Source organism: Anopheles maculipalpis, chromosome 2RL (genome assembly GCF_943734695.1).
Source record: "Anopheles maculipalpis chromosome 2RL, idAnoMacuDA_375_x, whole genome shotgun sequence".
Taxonomy (NCBI): Eukaryota; Metazoa; Arthropoda; class Insecta; order Diptera; family Culicidae; genus Anopheles; species Anopheles maculipalpis.
This window is the reverse complement of record NC_064871.1, coordinates 46842137-46865001: the sequence shown is the minus strand read 5'-3', so window position 1 is coordinate 46865001 and position 22865 is coordinate 46842137. Positions and strand designations below refer to the sequence as shown.

Below are 22865 nucleotides of genomic sequence, written 5' to 3'. Positions count from 1 at the left end.
CACAAGTCATTGAGAACGATGGCAAAAATTCATGAATTGGGCTTCGAATTGCTTCCCCACCCACCGTATTCTCCAGATCTGGCCCCCAGCAACTTTTTCTTGTTCTCAGACCTCAAAAGGATGCTCGCAGGGAAAAAAATTGGCTGCAATGAAGAGGTGGTCGCCGAAATGGAGGCCTATTTTGAGGCAAAACCTAAGGAGTACTACCAAAATGGTATCAAAAAATTGGAAGGTCGTTATAATCGTTGTATCGCTCTTGAAGGGAACTATGTTGAATAATAAAAACGAATTTTGACAAAAAAATGTGTTTTTCTTTGTTAGACCGGGTACTTATCAGCCAACCTGTTAATGGTTTTTCTAGCCCTAACAATCAAGTCCGTTCGTGAGGTCAGTGGGCCCCACAAGTGGTAAGTGCAAAATTGTTACACCCGTTTTATTGAACGATAAACAATCACTAAGAAGTATTGATAGTATTGAACTTCCAGAATTCTTTAAATCCCAATAGGAAGATCTTCTTCTTCTCCTTCTTGGCTGAACGACCTTCTAGGACACGCCGGCTATCGAATGGCTTGAAAGATTCTCCGCTACCACGTGTTACCAAAGTATCGTAATATAAAATAAATCATAAAACAATTTAGGATTATTTATGAAAAGTTCTCATAGAACCAAAGTTGTATGGGTGAAGCAGCTGAAACAGTGGCCAAACCAGGATTAACGACCATGAAGGTTTTACTGTATATTTGATAGGGTTGCAACGGCTTGCCTCTGTGAACAACTATGAACTGAACTGAACAAATTGTACTTGGAGTTGTAGTTTATACTCCAAAGATCGTTTGAAAATTATGACCAAAATTTTTAAATGAAAATATTTAAAGACGCCAGATGAGACAATAGAAGAGTTTTCTCAAGGGAACTCTACGAACTGTAAGAACTGATCTTACCATAGTGCAGAGAACAAGACTCGTCGGCCACCGGATGGCTGGTCATGTCATGAGAATGCCACCGGACCTACGCTAGACCATGAGCGGTTTCGAGGATGTCTGTACGAGGCCACGACCGTACATGCATAAGTAAGTTTACAGACACCTCGGTTAATACAAACGCAGCAGAAGACAACGGAAAAGACTCTGATGAAACGATAAGATATGAGAATGACTCACAACTATACAATTATGATATGATCAGTTTAATTATTAAAAAACATTTTCTAGATACTGTGTAACTAAGCCTTAAAATACGCTAGAAAACACCGTTATGGCACACTCTGATTGTGGTATTGAAGGCAAGCAATTCCTTCCCCACTTAGCTTCTCTTACAGCTCATCCCGATCGTTATATCCGACCGTCGAATCTTTTGGATATAGCTCATTGCTGCCATCTTCTGGTGGTTGAGTGTCCTTAGAAAAAAATGGTAAAAAAAAGGAAGCACAGATTAATAGTGTTTGATACAAGTGTCCAGAAACTTGCCCATTTCTCCCTAAGAGAGGTACCTCTTCCTCTTCCGATACTTCAGAATCCTCCAGGTTCTCTTGCTGAGCGTTCGTGAAAAACGCTTCGCCCTCGGTCGTTACTTCATCATCCATTCGATCAAAGTCCGCATCGTCCGTTCCGGTACCGTCTTCTAGTAGATCAAACTCTTCTTTCGCGAAGCGTGCCAACTTTTCCTCGTACTGCATACGATCGTTGTACTCTACCGCTTCCTGGTGGGCAAACAAAAACATTGAATAAAAACCGACTTCGTTCGGCATGTCGAAAATGTCCTACCCTACGCGGCTTGAAGAAGACGGCCGTCACACTACCCTTCGCTTCGGTTTCGATCGTTTTCAGTGCTTCCGGCATCTCGAGATCATCTCCATGGAACAGTAGGTAGCTCATGCCGGCTCGATAAGATTCCTCGTACTGTTTTACTGTTGTTTTTTAATATAATTTATCCCTTTTATAATTACATGATCGTTTCTTTTTTTTTCTCATCTTAAAACAGAATCCTTACCATGATAGTACGCCTTCTGCAGATGTTGATAGTGCCGCGGGAATAGGTTATCGTAGTACTTTCCTCGCACCATGCCCATGTTTGAGGTACAGTTACGCTTGCAGTACAGCGTATTGGTAAAGTGATCTATCGAAAGAAAAGAATCCATTCTTCAATTCTCAACTACCCACAAGACGCGCAACACTTACTTCCGATGGCGGTAATAAAGTCGGGCAGAAAGCCGTGATCAAATTCACCCTCGCAGAAAGCGCGGCACTGGTTTTCGTCGAAGATGTACTGCTTGATGGAACCTTCAAGCCGCTCGATCGCTCGCTCCCAGTTGCTGTCCTGCTCGTCCACGATCCCACCGATCAGCAGATCGACGAATTTCTAGGCGTACAAAGCGTAAGTACGAGGGGAAAATATGTAGTGGTTTTCGGAAAATATGAAACCTTCCTTACACTGACGGGGCCGGCCTACCTTTTCCTCTAGATCACGAATTTCGTCTCGATCGATGCCGGGCATATCGATCGCTTCCTCGAAATTCCTCTTCATCACCGTATCCTCCGGATGTTTCACCAGGTACGTATAGGCGGCCGATGCGGCAAGTGTTACGCGATTTGACTAAAAATAAACATACATTTTCTTACTTTTTGCCTTCCCTCTCTAGATCCAGGCAACGCCCAGACACCACCCACCTTTACGTAGCAAGCGTACAGATACGGATAAATCTTTAGCTCCTGAAAGATATCCATATAATGCCCATCGAAGTCCTCGCTAAATGGAAGGTACCGATAGATCGCATACTTGCGGGCACACTTCGAAAGACAAAGCGTACGCCGCAAGATCAGCTCGTAGTGCTGCAGATTGTCAATGTTGCTGGCGTGCAGGAAGTCTCCGCGATGCTTCACGTCCCGTGCCGCATAGTCGCACTCCATCCGACAGTTTGCTACCGATTCGTAGTACGTCCGGTATCCCTCCAACGCACGCTCGAGAAAGTACACACAGTCCTCCCAGTCGTTCGATAGGTACGCCTGTACGCCCTGTTCGTACTGATCGATGAAGCTGCTCCCATCTTCCGGCCGGTCGTCGGCATCATACGGCACCGACTCATCCACCGTAACTTCGCCCACTGGATCACTGGAAGATGCTGACGTTGCATCACGAGCCGTCACCGTCTGTCCCGTGGTGAGTGTGAACAGGCAACAGCAGCACCATCCGATTACGAGCGGACGTACCGTTGTCCAGCTATTTTGGCGTCTGCGTGATACCATCATCTCGATCCACGTCCACGTCCCCACGATCTTGTTACTGTTCCAAAAACACTCGACCCACTAAACGTCTGCGAAAAGGGAAATATGTTAATGTTGGGACAGCATTTATTGATGCACACACAAGCACTATTATTCGCTTCAAATTCCCTAGCCGACAGCAAATCTTCGGAAGTATTAAATTTAGCACAAAAAGCAACAACAGAATCACTTCCGTGCTCATACACTTGTGCGTGGTTTCAATAATTCCCGTCGAATGGACGGACAAGTGTGCGAAGAAGAGGGAAAGCGAAAACGCAAGAACTCGACCGATCGTGCAATGGTATAAGACGCACTACATACCGAGGTTTATGCTGCATCCGAAGCACACCAATACACGTGCGTCTGCCAGCATCGTCGGCTAGCACGGTTGGGATCGTGTTGCGTGCGACCGTTCGATAAGAAAACAGTAACGCATTTTGGACAATTTCACTCGCCTAGATCGCTCCTATGTCTTTTGTGGCTGGTAGGAACACATGTGAGTGCCAACATTGTTGTTATGTGAGACGAAATCTATACAATCGTGCACATTGATGGCGGTGGTAGATATGCTCGCGATCGGTCATGGTTGGTTTTAATCGTGGAGGATAATTCGTTCGAAGAAGGTTTGATATTTTTTCCTGTTCCGAAACCAGAACTTGCCTTTCGAGTGGCATTTAATCGATTGATGTAGGTGAAGTACAGTCCGGAAGTGTATTTACAAAAGAGAATGACTTTTTACGGCAAAAAAAAAACCCGACCGCATCACGTTGGGTCAGTGATTTCCCATCCAAACTGTACGTTAAAATCATCCTCAATGTTCCACGCATTAGTTTTCTCTGATGATTTGAGGTAAATATGTTCGCCGGTGCTTGTTTGAATTACACGACGCTTGGCAGCGTTAAAAAAATGACGTCACATTAGCTCAAAGGTTTTTTGCGCTCGATGCAAGTTAAATTAACATCACCGACCCAACACAACATAATTTTTATATTTTTGTAACTTTGTTAATTTGCAAAAGATTATGTAAAACGTCCAAAACCGACCGCAGACCGTCTCAGTACACGTGCCTACGTAAAGCAAGTACAAATACGTATGTATTTTATGGTCATGTCTCACAATCATAACAATCATGGCCAAGGTGCAGCTGATTGCAAGCTGTTCCACGATGCACCAACAAAGTAGGGGAAATTATGGCAAATGTTTGTTTGTTGGTTACTTACATCTTCAAGCAGAAATTCGCTTTTTTCTTCCAACTTCTATACCGGCATTTGCGAGTGCATCCATGCTGGGGAAGTGTTGGTGAAGGAGAAAACGAGACTCGGAATGCGTTTATAGCAAAACTAGAGTTGAGTTGTGGTTGAAAGATGATGGGCAAGGGAAAATACCACAGTGATGATGATTTTATGCAATTATTTACATTATGTTAAGCTAAATTCTAATTTTTCTATTCTGTTTTCCAGAAGCAAACGGAGCAGAAGAATGCTTAACGAAAACACACCCACACACACCTTGAAGCCGATGCAACCGTTTGTGGGCGTGTGTGAGTTGTGCACTTGCGTTGGACAAACGGCGAAAGGCGAGTAGCTGTTGGGGTCTCATCAAACACATTCATTCAACAACAAACGCTCGTGCTGTGCGGTTGTGCTTACTTTACTTTCCTACAGTGACTCTGAGTATCTGATCTGACAAGGAGAGGTTCGTATTCAACGATCTGTTGCTTTTGTAGTTTTGAACTTTAGGACATCGTGGACAGTTCGTGAAGCACATGGTGGCATGATCCGACAGAACCACCCAACACACGAATTTTCCTGAAAGAGTCGTAACCATTTATGCTCTTAGTATTTCCATTCGAATTATTGCCAATTCCTCCTATTTCAGTGTGTCTGCCAGCCTTGTTGTCAACCTTCTTCGTCTACTTTCGTTGTTAAGGGTGAGTAGATAAGCTAAGCGGGCGAGGGAAAGGGTGAATGTGAGTTATGCATTTTTGGCGTTTAATTGTGAGATGAAAAATGAGAGTGAAAATGGCATTACCGATGCGCTTACGGTTTACGCATGTGGCTTCGTGCTTCCAAGTGCATAATCTAACCTTGCAATCCCATCCAGTCCTCTGACAAATGGGGGAGAGAAAAATGGAAAAGAAGCAAGCGGAAGTGAAGATCACCCGTTTTGCGTGCATTTCGATGTACGGCAGATTGTAGAGTCTCTCATAAAATCTGTAGAAAAAAAAAGCGTTCTTTTCTTTGATTCCAGTAATGTGCAGCATTTCACGAAACACAAATAACGTGCCGTTTCGACACTGTACACGACCAGCGACACTTGCGCGATCACGGTCACTCATACAATAATCGTGTGCGTGTACAATCAAATATGTTGCTCTGTACGCGTGCTGTATTCGGCTGAATTTCAACTAGCGCTGGGTGAAACATGAAATTTGATTATATTACGCGATGATGCGTCCTCGACAATTATAACATAATACATTCTAAACCATTCATCCATGCCATTCAGATTTTGGGACGCTTTTTTTTTTGTATATCTTTTTCTTTAATTTGGTGTGAAATTTTGGTGGTTGTTCGTTTATGAATTAATTTTCCCTTTTTTGCGTACGGATCAGGTTTCTTTGTTTTCAGAATGAAGTTCCTGTGTGTGTCTATGTTTCTTCGAAACAGGTGCGTGTGCAATGTTGTTGTTTTGACTCTTTCACACTCATTCTCATTCTCTGTGTGTGAAATAATCTTGCCGCTGCCAGCGGTTCTTTAATTCCGCACAACCGTGGGGCTTGCATACAGTGCTTCAAACTGATATTCGGACGCGATGAAATAGAATAATAATTGCACGACTTTCTTCTTCTTTTTATAGTGGCTAACTAGGGTTATTGATGCCACGTAGTTAAATAGTCATTCGTCACCTCACTATGGCGGAATCTGCCTTAGACAACGACTAGTCCTTGCTAGATGAACTACAAATGGACAATAACGATCAAAGATCTTTCTCCACAATATTTTAGTAGTCAGTCATCAAGTAAATTCCACTTAATTTCGTATGTCAAGCAAGATTTTTACATTATCATAATTCTACGGCTGTCCCCTCCAGCATTGTTTTTGTATTATTATGCATTAGATGTTTTCATATGCTTTTTTACTTACTTCAAAAGATACTACAGCCATTTGTCTGTACCTTCTTTTAGTTTAATTTCCGGTTTGATCCGATCCTGTTTTACAAGTTTACAGTCAAATTGGCGGTCGATCGAGACACACATCTGACACAGGTTGCGCAAAACTCAAATAAAATCGATGCAAAATCCCCATGAAACATACACTCCATGCACTTGAGCCGTCCTTAAGCATTGATTTCCCTAGCAACCATCCAATATCGCATTCTTATTTGATAGCTGAAAGTGATTTTTTACATTTTACATTCAAATAAATGCCCATAAAACGGAAGCTCGATGGATTACAAACAAAGTCTTTAAAATTTGTGTAATACAAACCGTGTGCAAGATAAATTTGACACTTGACCATTTCGTTTATAGTTCGTGATTGAGTTATCGTATAAAAAAAAACGATACGTCATTCGAAAGCCACAAGTGTTTGGAAGTAGTGAAAAAAAATGTCGTGTGAACTAAGTGGAACCTGCCGGAACTATGGAAGCGAATTACGTGTATCATGATGATCCGCGCCGGATACACACAAACCGGGACATCAAGACGGCGGCACAGTGTGCACGGTGAAGGATATTCGCAAGCAGGTTAAAAACTGCAACAATGATTTTGAGGCTGTTGTACTACGGAAAGATCATACCAGACGGTCAGATTGCTAAAGGAACGACGAGTTCTTGCATGAATTGCAGGAGTGTTTGCAGCGGGATCCGAGGGTCAGCATACGGGTTCTTGCGCGTGAAATTGGTGTGACCTCAAACACGGTGGAGCATGAAGGTGTTGAATGAAGATCTTCGCTATGCTACGTAAAAACGCCGACTTTTTTGCCACACGCAACAACAAGACGCTTAACAAGATCAAGCATCTGGCGGAACCTGAAACGATTTGGTCATTTTCGGATGAAAAGAACTTTTGTCAGGATCAGAAGCTGAACGTCCAAAATAACCGGTGGCTTGCCTACTGTGCAGCCGACGTTCCACGGGTGCCGCAAACAAAATTCCCCCCAGCGGTCATGGTGTTCGGGTGCGTGGCATCGGAAGGGGATGTGATGCCACCATCCTTCGAGCAGGGCCTGAACGCCTGAACGCGGACGGCTATGTGAAGCTGCTGGACACGGTCGTCAAGCCGTGGTTAACCAAAGTGGCCAATGGTAGGCCGTGTGAATGGCAACCAGATTCGGCATCTTGTAATACGGCCGCCAAATCACTCCCAGCTCCCCGGACCTCAACCCGATGGACTAATTAGTGTGAGGCACGGTTGAAAGGGACACCAATCGAACGTCCTGCAACGCAAAAGCAGAATTAGTGCAAAAAATTAATACCATTTTTGCGGCCCTGCTGTTACTTTGAGTAATTTTTGCAGCCAACATGGTAAGCTAAACTTCGTAGAAAAACTTTTTTCCTTATTTGGTTCATTGAAGCAAATAAAATTGCTTTTTCAATTCCTACAAATTTTATCGTGTCAAATTGTCAAATGTCAAATTTATTGTGTACAGTAGAAGCATACTGATCATTAAGGAGAATATTTTAGAAAGGCTTTAAAGCTGACAAAAATAGGTTCTTTATACGTATTACTGAAATACTGACAAGTTGACCTTCTTCTTATTCTTCTTATTCTTCTTTTCCTTGATGATGAAGCAGTTGATCCATGCATACAGTTTTGAGTAGACCTGCTGGAAATAATCAAATTTTCCATTGACCCAATTTTGATTCAGAACGATTTCTGAGTGTGGCTTTTAATTGTGAGTGAACTTTGAAATTACTTTTTAGAGTCTCAAACATTATTAGAGTTCATAATTTTTGTGTAGAAATTTTGCTACTTTTAGTATTGTTTTTCTATGCATTATGGAATAATTTTTTTTTCGAGAATACCACCTTACGTTTGTAAAATAAAAAACTAAAAAAATCTATCATTCTTAAGAGAGTTAATAAAACTACAAAAAAAAAAAACATTTTTATTCATGAATTTGCCATCGCCGTGTCGAGTGGTTCGAGTTTGTGTTCAAAGCACTGTAAATGCGATAGCACGCACACATTCCCATTTCTTCCCCACGAACAGCAGCACTTTAGCGGTGCTTCAACCACCCCCTTTGGGAGGCAACGACGGGAGGGTTAAAATTGGGAGGCCGGAGCAGATAGTGCCTAGCGCGAGCGACCTTGAATGTTATTGCACGCCGAAAGGAAAATCATAAGTTAAAGTGGACGTTTCGTTTGGGGAACATTGGACGAAATGGTTCACAACAGCGTTCCTCATCCGCTTACCCTTCTGCACACACACTGTTCGATGCGTTTTCTGTCAGTATTTTGTGTGCAAAATCTACTCTCAGCCCCGGGTTACTCATAATGAGGGTTTAAGTCAGGCAGGATAAAACTGCATTCCAAAGGTTAAAAGAGGGGCGGAGAGAAGGGAGTGGTGGGGAAGAAAATAGGGGAGGCTAGCAGAAAGAGCAGACACACCGTAACAAATCGCAACTGAACTGTTTCGCATGTTACAGGGTTGAAATTTGGAGGAAAGCATTAGTTCAATCACTAACACAGAGACAAGGGAAGTACATCGTGTAGAAGCGATGCATGTAGAGCTATGTATGTCCTACTTGTACGGTCTGTGTGCGCTATGTTTACTAATTCTATTGCAAAGTATACAGAAAAACAATACACACAGCCGCAGACACAGTAAAACAGGTTGACGCTGATTCAGATATCAGTTCCGTTCAGCTCAAACACATTTTCTGGGATATTTCCTTTGTTTGCAACCCAATGCACATCTTCGCTAAAACTAATGCCGTAGCATATCGTTAAGAAACATTAGCGGAAGTTGGGGTAAATGTGCCATAGGGACTAGTGAGCCACCTAGCATTTTTGCAGTAAAATCACAATACGGTGACCAAATGAGTTATAATTAAATGTAGTGTGCCAAATTTCGTGAATAACAGTTAATATTTCTCATTATTATAACGTATTTCTCTATGATCAACTACATTTAGTGTGTTTTTATAATATTTATGATTTGATTCGGATTTTTTTTTTCATTATTAATTGATCGAGAAGCAAGACGCTGTCATTTTGAAACTGTTTTAATGCACAAGATAAGGACAATATACTTATAAAAACCACACACCTTTTCATAAATTTGATATTTCATAATGACAAAATTTTCATAAATTCATAAATGATATTTTTGAGATGGCCGTCTTACCCTAATGCACAAAAAATCATCGCATGTTAAAGTATTTTTAAAACTCTCAGAAAACAGGTTTACAATCATTTAATGATTATTTAAACTATTTAGTACAAGGTGCTAGGCGTCTCCACGGGATGTTTTCCTTATACGTTCGTTCGTAAGTTGTCTCTGCCTTGGAGATTCAAACAAATGATTGTGTTTTTAATGGGCATTTTTTTAAAAATTATGAACGTACATAATTTTTAAAAAAATGCCCATTAAAAACACAATCATTTGTTTGAATCTCCAAGGCAGAGACAACTTACGAACGAACGTATAAGGAAAACATCCCGTGGAGACGCCTAGCACCTTGTACTAAATAGTTTAAATAATCATTAAATGATTGTAAACCTGTTTTCTGAAGTCTGCCTCTGACCAGATCTTCACCATTTGGCAAATCTTGGAGAAGATGGTTGAATAGCAGTTGAACACGTGCCATTTCTTCATAGATTTTAAGGCCGCATATGATAGCATAACCAATCCCGGCCAAACTGATCAGGCTTGTTAGAATGACCATGACCAACATCACATGCCAGGTGAAAGTGGATGGAAAATTCTCAGGGTCCTTTGCTATCACCAAACACCTGCGTCTGGGAGATGGGCTCGCCTGTCTCTTATTCAACTTGGCGCTAGAGAGAGCCATCCATGACTCTGAGGTGGAGACTTTGGGAACCATCTTCTATAAGTCAATACTGATGATATAGACATCATGGGTCTGCGGCTCTTCCATGTAGCAGAGGCCTGCCAAAGAATCGAACAGGCGGCAGAAAACCTCAGGTTGCAGATTAACGAGGCAAAGACCAAATTGATGGTGGCACCATCAGCGGCCCTACTAAGAAATCCGGAACTACGTGGGGGTGATGTACGGGATAGGTGACCGCAAATTTGAAGTCGTCCAAAACTTCACCTATCTCGGGTCAAAAGTCAGCACCGAAAGCAGCTTAGAGACGGAGATGCGCGCTAGGATGCTGGCGGTCAACCGGTCATTCTACAGCCTGAGGATACATCTCACCTCAAAAAACATGTCACGACGGTCGAAGCTGGGATTATATCGTACCTATATAGTCCCAGTACTCACATACGCCTCTGAGACATGGACCCTGTCCAAAACAGGTGAAGCCCTCTTATCCGCGTTCGAGAGGAAGACGCTCAGAAGGATCGTTGGCTCCGTATGTGTGGAAGGACAATGGATGAACCACTACAACGACGAGCTGTACGAACTTTATGCGAATCAAGCTCGCCAGGCTCCGATGGTTATGACCTAGTTATGACCTAGCTCAGAAAATCCTTTTAGGCCGTCCACAAGTATAGACGAGGCGTGGTAGGCCCAGATTCAGGTGGGAGGATGGCGTGGAATCATCCGTCACCAAGGTCGGTATAACGGATTGAGAGAGAATTGCACCTTGTTGGACATCATTCTCCAGTGCAGTGTAGGGGTTGAATAGTTCAGTGCGTAAAGGTTGCCCCCTGAAAGTACAATCACGGTTAAAAATTTGACAAAAAATAAAATCTGTTCCAGAATCCTGAATGTTTATTTGATAAACAGTGTTCGTTTCCTACTTCCAAAAAAAAAAATAAAAATAAAAATTAATGTTCTGCTATTGATCGCACTTTTGTTCTGACGCCTTCCTTCAGCCTTAGCACAAACTTGTCCCGAACGATTTTCGACACTTTTTTGAGGTTTTTTTGGAAAACTGTCGATATTCTTCGCAGCTTTAAAATGCTTTCTCAAGTGTACCATGGTTAGCGTCCAAAATAACTCAATCAGACTGTCTTCAGGGCAGTTCGGAGGCATTCATTTCTTTCGGCACGTACCGTACCTCATAGTGAACCACAACGGCTTCTTCGACATCCTCGCTTTCAGGGACGGTGTAGTATTGACTGCCCAAAAGTGTTTTGTAGTCAAAATTTATGTACGACTCATCGTCCATCTCGCCAATGCATGAGGATTGGCGACACAGCAGCTTGTCGTACAGCCCGAGCCCGATATTTAACGTATGCGGCCTGCTTTGTACTACGTTTCGGTTTCTTTTGTTTTATAAACGTTTTCAACTTCAATTTTGCCTTGGCACGTTGGATGTTACTTTTTGATTTACCCAGTTCTTAAGCCACGAATGAAACTTTCTTTCTTTTCGCTTTACGCTTTTGGTATTTCGCGGTCCAACTGTTGATCGACAGGACCAGGATTTCGACCACTTTTCGCCGCATCCTCGAAGCTGGACTCCTCCCGAAACTTTCGGATTTGTGCAAAATGCTTTCGCGCTTTTCGACGGAAATACCTCGCATTTTAACAGGCGCTATTGGCAAAAAATAGTTTCAATGCACTAGCTAGTAGCTTTAAATGTAAACAATCAAGCATATCAAGAATCAGCTGTTTTACGTCATCCGTTTACTAGAAACGTCATTTAGAAATCGTGTTTATACTTTTAGCGGCTACCCTTTATTCATACTTTAAATGTGAGGTCCGTGATGAAACTTTCAATGGATTTGATTAAAAGTCCATCAAAATCGGGATAGCTGTTCAAGGATGGCAAGACGTCAAGTTCGATCAAAGGCTTTGCTAGGGTCTACTATTGCTTGTGGAGGTCTCTATTTGCGGCTGTGTCTAGAATAACCTTCAGTCTGAAAAATACGTTTCCGTACCTCGAATACTCCGGAACGCATGCTGGTTATTATTAAGGAGGTTGCGATCTTCTAATTCTTGTGTTAGTGTACGGTTTACCATGGAAACGTATAATGAGGTGACGAATTTATCGCTTTGTAAAAAGCTTTTCTTTTGGTACTGCAACTCCGAAAGCCTATCAATTCTGGCTTGTTTATCTTTTAGAGGTTAGGGGCTGAACACTCTATTTTTATTATCTTCTTCCTTCCTTCCTTCCTTCCAGTTGGCGTCAAGAGTTTTCCTTCCTTCTTGGTTGGGCGTCTAGGGTTCTTCCTTCCTTCTAGTTCCACCGGGTGGTCCTTCCTAGGTCGATGTTGAAGCTGAACTGCCTTTTGGTGAGGACATGTCGCCGTTTTTATATTTGGCTGGACGTGTCACAAGCCATCCTGATGTCGCTTCCTTTTGTTCCCTCTTTTGTTCTGGACTAAGTCTCTTCCGTGGAAGAAACGAAAACAGATCCTTTTGTTCTCGTCTTGGCCGCTACCCTGCATACATTTTCTGTGTTTCATTTGTTACTCCCTAGGTGGCGCTTGTTAGTGTCCAGGCTAAGTTTAGGCTAACGCGCTTTCCTAGGGTGAACTTTTTATCGCAGTTTATATCCGATCGCCACAATCTTTTTGCCTATAGGTAAAAAGCCAGCGTACAGGAGCGATACGATTCGATAGGAACCATTATAAACCACCAGACCACCCGAAGCATGTCTCATAGATAATGCTTGAATAATTTTATGTTCTGATGTATGCTCGAAAGTGCTCACTGTTCGATTTCGACATTGTCAAGAAGAATAAATTGGAGAAATTACTAATCTTAAGTATTTGAACTACTTCACTCAACTGACGTAACTCTTAGCAGATTATAAAATTGGTCATAAATTTGATGCCCAATATCAATCACCGGTGGCTGAGAGTGCATGATTCAATTAATCGATGAATGTTTTAATTTTTCTTCCTTTCTTATCATAATATATTTTTTTCACATAATTTGGTCGCTATTATGCGCAAGTAAAACGAATTGAAATTCGCAGCAACCGTGAACCTCATGTCAAACAATACCGGGTGGGTGGTCAATGTACTACAGGGCGGTTGTTTTTAAATAAAATTTGATGGTTACAGCAATCGAGTTCGTTATTGATTGGAAGAAAAAGGATCGCCACGGTCAAATGTCTAGAATCGATAATAAGGAAAACGAGAACACAGAACTGATCCGGTTTTTATGGAATTTCATAAGGTCGGTATGGACGGCATCCCGAAGTTTTGCCGAAGTCTACGCACACTACCATAATTCTCATTTACCCCCTTGCATTGAGCGCCAGCAGTATGAAGGCGAAGGCCTGCTTGCTTTCTTCCTTTGGCCTGTAGAAGAATAATCCACTCAAAACGGAACCGAAAGCGAGATCGGGCGTATTCGGGAGTCCATTTTAGAAAAGCCGAATATCAATTTAAAACCCTATTCCAAAAACAAAATCCCTAGAGTGTTTATTATGTTTTTCTTTTTGCCTGTCCTATCCCTAAACAGTTTAACACTTCGTTTCCTTGTTAAATGATTTTTTTCCATCCGAAGAATGATTTAGCAAGGAATTGTATGCAAATTGGACTCACCTAAACAATTACCAAATCAACATAAAAAATTTTCACTGAGTTTTTTGCGTTTTTCTATTTTCTTTGGTCAATATGACAAAGTAAAAATAGTGGAGCGCTTTTACAAAATAAACTCTCGAGAACTATTGTAAACAAACCCGGTTATACAATTTCCTGCTAACAATAGCAACCGCAACCTGGTAAAGTATGTAAGCCCAACTTAGTTACAACTCCTCGGTTGCAAACAATTTTTACATTTAAACATTTACGTAAATTACAACATAAAATTACGACAACGTGTCGATGAAATTATAAGTATTGCTCCGATGTGAATAAGAGTTGTTGTTTCGATTGTCAGGTGTACACCGTTGTCAAATTTCAGGCGTACAAGCGACTAAAACGCGAGGCCAATAGAATTGATTAGAGGATCAATAAGACGTAGATTAACAACCTGTTTGCTTTGTAACTGAACCGGTTAGTTGACGGCTACGATCTTGAGGTAGTAGAGGTCTATGCCACCGGAGGACGCCAATGCACCCTGAGCAGGCAGAGAAGAAGAATTTTCAATAGTTGTAAAATTACAGCAATTCTACCAGCCGTTTAGATGCTCTTTAATAAAAAGCATTTGTTGGTCATCAATTACTTACCAAAGTGTATTAAACAGCGAGTGATAAGCTCATTATCAATCAAAAACCATAAGTAAACAGATAATAATCCTTGTTCTTGTAAAGAGAATATTAAGTTCATTAATAAGGTCGTCAAACAATTACAATACCTATTCCTAACCTCGTTAAACCAACTGTGAAAAAGATGATAACATCGAAAATAACAGGGAGTCTTCTCTTCTGTTTCATAATGCTCCACACTCTTCATAATGCCATTCGAAACCTTCGTGTTGTCGGCTTGGTTCGGCAAAGGTATGAAATTATGAAGAGCACGGAGCATAAAGAAGCAAAAAGGGATGCAATGATACACAAAATCGAGTATACACAAAAACGAGCAAGTGTGCGTAATTCGTCCTTACTCGTGAACCGGATTCGTAATCACGAATGCTTCATGATTTTAGGAATAGGTATTGTAATCACAGGAAAACACAATTACAAATCTTACAGTGAAATGGAAGCTTTAAAATTCTAAAAAAAATCAATCGCTTAAAAATAATGTGGGCGTGCATTTGATTTTTTAATAACGCAAAATTTTAAAATGAGATGAAATGCTTATTAATTTATTAATTATATTATCTTTACATGATCTTTATTTCTAAAGCTTTGTATAAATATTTTCACTCTTATTGAGGGTGCAGCTTTCAATTGTAATTTTTGAGATACAGTGACGCATTCTGGCTATAAAAATTTTACTTCAAATCAATTATATTTACGAAACAACCCATAAGCCGCTCTCAACATTTTACTCAATACGTCGATCACAGGCAAAATATATAATAAAGAGCTACCGTGCGTGACAAAAAACTACGTTGCGATTGCATGACCGGGATTTTCGATTGATATTCGGCTTTTCTAAAATGGCACAAAAACCAGGTTCATTCGTTTTGGAATGAACGCCCGGCACTAACTCCATGTATTCCGACCTATATGGATTAAATAGGCTTTGGTGGCTTTTGAGTACAGACATGGGTTTGAATTGTCCTTTTGAAGGCGACGATGACTTTCGAGAGGTTCTCGATCGGTTAAGATAATTAGAAAAATGCTCAACCAAACTATTTGTTAGAATGTAGACGGATTTTCGGTAAATACCACTTTTGTAAATGATATCACACTTTTATTCGTCGTTTAATCGCTGCCTGGTTTTATGAATCATTTTTAGTATTCTATTTATCATAAAAAATGATGTAAAATGTGTCGACTCCGTTCCATTTTCGTGCTGATGAGAACGCATCACACGTGCACGTTGAAGTCAACACGAATTCAACAGCAAAGTGCGCGCGTTGTACGCACATGTGTTTTTATAGCGAAGCCGGTCGTCACCAATACAGAGCCAAAGTTCAGCTGATTTGTGAGCAGGGGTAAAAATCACATGCTGTATCGCGGTTGATAGAGTGTTAGTGAATAGGAAAGATTCAGGGGTGTGTTTATAACGTACCGCTGAGTTGACTTGAAAGCAAGTTAGCCACAGTTTGGCACAGAAAAATAAGATTAAATCGTTGATCTTGTTTCAAATATGGACAAAAATGTAACTTCAAAGTTTTCTGTTCAATATAAATGCAATAACCATTCGGCATTCCTTTTATTTTGATTGTTTTATTCCGGTATCGAAGTAAACTTACATCGTTCGAAACACCAGTTCTAAACCTAAGGGTGGATGTGTATGTGTGTGAGTGAGAAAAGGGTAGCAAAATTTTCTTACAAGTGCATTTGTGGCGCTGCATCGTTATTGTTCAACAAACTCTCGTGCTGTGCAGATGCGCTCGCTTTACTGTCCTACAGCGACTCCGTCATCCTCTGTGCGTGTGCTCTGAATATCTTCTTGCTAAAGAGGTTTGTAGGCGATGAACGTATGCTTTGTGAAAAATGCGTGATCGCTTTTCGTGTGTGGTTTGCATTGTCACTAGCAAATCATGGACAGTTTGTGTGTCGTGAAACAGTGCTGACGTCACGCAGAGGGACAAATTTTGTCACTTGTTTGCAAGGTGGTTTTTGAATACGGTGATAACAAGGAACCTGTCCAAACACGAACAGACAGAATTACTTAACGCATACGAATTATGATTTTCTATTAGTGTTCTTAGTAATTCCTTCTTACAAATTTCCATTTCCTCCTATTTCAGTGTGTCTGTCAGCCTTGTTGTCAACCTTCTTCGTCTACTTTCGTTGGTAAGGGTGAGTAGATAAGCTAAGCGGGCGAGGGAAAGGGTGAATGTGAGTTATGCATTTTTGGCGTTTAATTGTGAGATGAGAAATGAGAGTGAAAATGGCATTACCGATGCGTTCACGGTTTACGCATGTATCTTCGTGCTTCCAAGTGCATAATCTAACCTTGCAATCCCATCCAGTCCTCTGACAAATGGGGGAGAGAAAAATGGAAAAGAACCAAGCGGAAGTGAAGGTCACCTAATTTGCGTGCGTGTCAACGCACGGGAGATGGTGAGAAAATACAAAATACCCTTTTCTCATCATGTTTCTCTCATAAAATCCGCGCAAAAGCGTTCTTTTCCTTCACTGTCGTGATTCACATTCTCTGTGAATTGTGCCGTGTCGACCACATACACACCCACCCCCTCGACTGTTGTGCGATCACGGTTTCACACATACAATCGCGGCACGCGCACTTAATCTTATGGTTCGCGGCGTCTCCTCGGTGGCTGAATTCGTACGTGTAATATCGGATTCGGTCATACTAGTGCGCTACGACGCACCATCGAACATTAAAAATATGGTACGGAACATTCTAGGACGAGAATCTTGAAGCAGCTACGATGGGGATCATACGATGGAAGCAATTTCTTTCGGGGTTAAACATTTTACGCTCATTGCGCGATGAAGCTTCAATTGAAATCTATGAATTTTGGGGAAAGGTGAACCATTTTCGTTCGTAAGTGATTATTGTACAGCAAAAAACACAACAAGATCATCACAAAAAAGAGAGCAATATTGGGACAGTTTTCGGTGCAAATGCACGACAATATGGAAATTGAATTGTGTGCATGAGGTAAGTAGAACAATGGATGCACACAACTCATCGAACAAACAAAAACAATAAATCAAAGAAGAAGTCAAATTGCATTTAGTAATACTAAATTGGAACAACATAATAACGACGGGAGAAAAAAGATCATATAGAAGCTTATTTGTTCATCCGTCAGAATTCTTTCCAGAATTCGAATTTGTCAGAATTCGAATTAATTTCCCTTTCTTCCCTTTGCAATAGAAAATGGTATGTATGTGTGTATGTGTGTGGAGCCAGTTGCGTATCCAATGTTGTTGTTCTCACTCTTTCACACTCACTCTCGATCTCGGTACGAACATCGCTCGCCATGGATTGCTGTGATGATGTTTTATGAGAAACATGACACGCACACATTCCCATTTCTTCCCCACGAACAGCAGCACTTTAGCGGTGCTTCAACCACCCCCTTTGGGAGGCAACGACGGGAGGGTTAAAATTGGGAGGCCGAAGCAGATAGTGCCTAGCGTGAGCGACCTTGAATGTTATTGCACGCCGAAAGGAAAATCATAAGTTAAAGTGGACGTTTCGTTTGGGGAACATTGGACGAAATGGTTGACAACAGCGTCCCTCATCCGCTTGCCCTACTGCACACACACTGTTCGATGCGTTTTCTGTCAATATTTTCGCAAAATCTACTCTCAGCCCCGGGTTACTCATAATGAGGGTTAAGTCAGGCAGGATAAAACTGCATTCCAAAGGTTAAAAGAGGGGCGGAGAGAAGGGAGTGGTGGGGAAGAAAATAGGGGAGGCTAGTAGAAAGAGCAGACACACCGTAACAAATCGCAACTGAACTGTTTCGCATGTTACAGGGTTGAAATTTGGAGGAAAGCATTAGTGCAATCACTAACACAGAGACAAGGGAAGTACATCGCTATGTTTACGAATTGTCTTGCAAAGCATACGGCTATGTGTGTCCGTGCGTCGTCCGAACACTGATCCATGCATGCCGCACGCTAGAGCAGGTTGACACAGGTTCAAATAACCACGCTGTTGGTACTATCTATTGTTGATGGAAACATGGAAGTAAGAAGTTTTTTATCTGCTTGTGCTGTTCGATTTGTGGCTTTAAATTCTTCGGCACTCGGGACATAATTCCTCCCCTTTCTTACGCCTCGAATCCGTTTATGTCTAACAAAGCTCGTAAAACTTTTGAAAGTGTTTTTATTCTAGAGTCGTAAAATGTGTGTAAAATTATGGTTTAGTTTTAGTGAAACCAAATGGTACACAAAGCATTGAATTGAATAAAATATAAAATTTAATTTTCCAATCGAAAAGTCACTCAAACTTATTCAATTTGATTACAAACCCACTCAGTAGAAGCAGTAACAGGAGTTTGGAAATTCAAATAATTCTGAACTTCTCTCTGGAACTTTGCCTTTTGCTGTTGCTGTCGATCATGCAAGTGTGCTACAAATATGAAATGCACAATTCAGTAAAATGATGTAATGATTTGTAAAATTAGAGGCTGTGGTTGATTCTGTTAACCTCACGTTAAGTGATTGATTTGAAATAACTCTATCGTTTAGCGCTTAACGATCTACCATTAATTCTCCTACACCTATTCCACTCTATTCATTACAATTTATTGTAACCTTATGCATACACTTTTCCGTTTCGGACCGTTCCCCTATGATCGTATCCGTTTGTTGTTATGTTTTATTATTTTCAGTGTCTTTTGTTTGCTGCAATAAAGTTTAATTTACTTTAAAATTACTATCTTCTCTATTGCAGTAAATATACGGTGCCTAAGGGCAACCATTACATTGTTTTTCTTTTCTCGTTTCCAATTTAACTGATAAGCTTTGCTAATCTTTCCCATTTCACAATCGTTTGCGCCAGCAAATAGTTTTGAATTGGATATCATAAACAAATGCATTCAAGCAGTCAGCCAAGTGATAATTTCTGTGACTCCATGACCCTTCACGGTTTATGTTTCCATAATCTTCTCCCCCGATAGCGTTGCCTCACAGCTGAGAAACGTTCATCGGTGACGATCTATAAACACATTCCGGTGCGATCGTACCGTATCCGTCGTACGAATGACACATGCAGCAATAAAACGTTTGTAGGTTTTTCTTAACTTTAACTGTTGGCTGACAAACCGTCGTTTGGAATTTGGTTCGATAAGATATTTGCGATCGTTTTACATGAAGTGATCATATCAAATTCCAGAATGGCTTACGAGATTTGTTGATACCATATACTTGAACAGTTAGTCCTCACTACGGAGAAACGGACCGGATGGAATTCGAACCCAAGTTCTGATTTTTTAAAACCGCTTCTACCTGTTACAAATACTGTTTATTATTATTATCTTCAGTGAAATTTTCAATTTAACGATATTAGGTGTTGCTGACAAGATCAAATCTGCCAATCATACGAAGGAATGATCAATTCCGAAACTGTTGGACAACTCTTTACGCCTCCAAATCTACTCGGATCAGAGAGATAGCCATTTTCATAAGCTTCACTTGGAACAGACAGGGCAGTCTTTTCAACTGGCTTAAACAGCAAAAGTCCTTCCGATTCCTTCTAATGCTTCCGACGAAGTGAAGAAGAACTACTGGCAAATCTGACAAGATCTTCCCGAAAACTTGAAAAATTCTTGGTTGAAAGACAAATCATCTTTGTAGAAAACTGTTTGTTCTTACAGCACTAATTTTCCATGCTATTCTTTGATCCATGTTTGTCAAACCGGATGAGAAATAATTGTCTTTTTTTTTTCTTTATTTCACGAATGATTAATGCCATCGCGCCCGTATTTGCGTTGGGCGCTTTTTGCATGCGTCTAATGAACGACGATCCAAGCGATGGGTTGTTTACAAAATTGTTTTCATTCCATTTGATTTTGATCCGACGAAGACGATGGAATGTACGGACGTTCCTTCGGTTTGCACGAATTTCTATATGTAAAATATAATTGTAAATATAATAGAGGATATATATGTATGTAAATATAAATATATATGTAAATATAATAGAGGAATTCTGCTGTACGTACGTAATTAGATCGTTTACTAGGAATCCTTCGTCTAGCTGTATATCACAGGTTGACTGATAAGTCCCCGGTCTAACAAAGAAAAACACATTTTTTGTGAAAATTCGTTTTTATTAATCAACATAGTTCCCTACAAGAGCGATACAACGATTATAACGACCTTCCAATTTTTTGATACCATTTTGGTAGTACTCCTTCGGTTTTGCCTCAAAATAGGCCTCAGTTTCGTCGACAACCTCTTCATTGCAGCCAAATTTTTTCCCTGCGAGCATCTTTTTAAGGTCTGAGAACAAGAAAAAGTCGCTGGGGGCCAGATCTGGAGAATACGGTGGGTGGGGAAGCAATTCGAACCCCAATTCATGAATTTTTGCCATCGTTCTCAATGACTTGTGGCACGGTGCGTTGTCTTGGTGGAACAACACTTTTTCCTTTTTTTTTCACAAACACTTTGATTCACAAACTAATTGACATACAGACGTCAAATTTTGACACGAATCATTTGAAGGTTGGTGCTATATAAAAATAATATGCATTTAATACTAGCGGCGCCATCTATGTGTCAGACCGGGGACTTATCAGCCAACCTGTTATGAATCAATGGGCAACAGTCCCAATGATATCTCTTTTTTATGACCGGCACAAATCATCATAATGCAAGTGATTATTGGTAGTGTGAACCCTACGTACCTACGGAAACATGTAAACCATTATAAATATGTCTGGAAGGATTAAAATCACGGCACATAAGGCGAGAATTGGATCAGAGGAACCAAAACAAGTACGGCGTTCGTCTACGTCAAGCATTCTAGCACGAACCGATCTCGCCGGATCTTTTTTTCTCTTTTTTGGTTACGTTTTACTTACTTACTTACTTACTTACTTACTTACTTACTTACTTACTTACTTACTTATCAGGCGCTACAACCGCTTTGCGGTCTTGCCCTGTCGCAGCAGAATCCGAATCCGCTCACGGTCCCGCGCCGCCGTCCGCCAATCCGTTTTACCGGCCTTGATGGCGGATGATTCCACGCCATCCTCCCACCTGAATCTGGGCCTACCACGCCTCCTCTGTCCGTGTGGATGGCCTCAAAGGACTTTCTGATCTGGGTCCTTCAATCATGCGTATAACGTGGCCAACCCTTCGGAGTCTGGCGAGCTTAATTCGCATAAAGCTCGTACAGCTCGTCGTTGTAGCGGGTCATCCATTGTCCTTCCACACATACGGGGCCAACGATCCTTCTGAGCATTAATGCCTCTCGAATCTTCCTCTCGAACGCGGATAAGAGGGTTTCGCCTGTTTTGGACAGGGTCCATATCTAAGAGGCGTATGTGAGTACTGGGACTATAAAGGTACGATACAATCCCAGCTTCGACCGTCGTGACATATTTTTTGAGGTGAGATGTATCCTCAGGCTATAGAATAACCGGCTGGCTGCCAGCATCCTAGCGCGCAACTCCGTCTCTCTGCTGTTTTCGGAGCTGACTTTTGACCCGAGATATTTTACAGTATACCATTTATTTACTTACATTTTACATCCAAAAGTTCGATGGATTGTCAAGTTCGATTGCTCAGTTTTCCATCAGTTGCAGAAAATAAACAAAGTACGGCACGCTAGACTTCGATGTGTGGAAGAACAAACTATAGGTTGAGCATGCCTAAAAAAATCTTTATAATGCTAGGTCCAAAAGATACAGCTCGAAAGATCTTCCAAAGAAGATTTTGAAGTTAAAAATGTAAAGTACTTGGATAGGATTTGTTCAGGACTTGGATCTAAGTACCAAGTATTTGAATTGTCACTAGGCAGTCTCGGGGAGAACTGCTCCGACGGGATTCACGTGATTTTGCCAGGACTATAAATAAGTTCGTGCGGTTTTGGTACAAGCGTCGTAAAGTATTCAATTTTACTTTGGTGCAATCTGGCAACACTGCCATTTTGAAGTGTTCTCTTCAGGCTTTAACTCCCTCCAGCTGTCATTTTGCTGAAGTGTAAAAAATATAGTTTCCGAGAACTTCTTAAATGGTCACATTTGCTGCCAGATAACGTATTTTAGCGGAGAGTTCTCTTTCATTACTACTGCATGAACAAATCGTCTACCGACAGTCATCGTATGTTAGTGGATGTTTATGATGGCCGTGCTCCGGATATTCCTTGAAATATGAGGATAGAGAACATCAAGGCAACGCTCGTTGAAGATCCTTCGCAAACGCAAGATGAGCTTGCAAAGGCGCTGGAGGTAACTCAACCAGCCCTTTGCCAAAGTTTAAAAACTATAGGAACCTGTAAGCCGCCAAAAAGATGGGAAAAAA

The 22865-nt window shown here is 41.2% G+C and overlaps 3 protein-coding genes across 3 annotated transcripts in view; 2 read left to right on the top strand and 1 right to left on the bottom strand.

The window, feature by feature from the left end:
• The window catches only part of LOC126559496 (ribosomal protein 63, mitochondrial), a 278118-nt gene that overhangs the window by 85411 nt on the left and 169842 nt on the right, over positions 1–22865 (top strand). The window lies entirely within an intron of this gene.
• Positions 1–22865, top strand: part of LOC126559183 (uncharacterized) — a 456771-nt gene that overhangs the window by 385903 nt on the left and 48003 nt on the right. The gene's annotated exons all lie outside the window — the stretch shown is intronic.
• Positions 1313–11567, bottom strand: LOC126567189 (cartilage-associated protein-like). The gene is made up of 8 exons (XM_050223420.1): positions 11452–11567; positions 2667–3279; positions 2449–2592; positions 2178–2358; positions 1990–2115; positions 1764–1906; positions 1490–1699; positions 1313–1396 (listed from the first exon to the last, which is right to left on the bottom strand). The coding sequence occupies exons 1-8, from the start codon at positions 11565–11567 to the stop codon at positions 1313–1315; spliced, it is 1617 nt and encodes a 538-aa protein (XP_050079377.1).

Bases quoted from the DNA above. Each gene is read 5' to 3' on its own strand.
- LOC126567189 (XM_050223420.1), bottom strand. From the start codon at position 11,567: ATGGACGATGAGTCGTACATAAATTTTGACTACAAAACACTTTTGGGC. The intron at 2,359-2,448 runs GTAGGCCGGCCC...TTGTACGCCTAG, and splicing joins TTCGTGATCTAGAGGAAAAG to AAATTCGTCGATCTGCTGAT. The intron at 1,700-1,763 runs GTAGGACATTTT...TTTGCCCACCAG, and splicing joins TCTTCTTCAAGCCGCGTAGG to GAAGCGGTAGAGTACAACGA.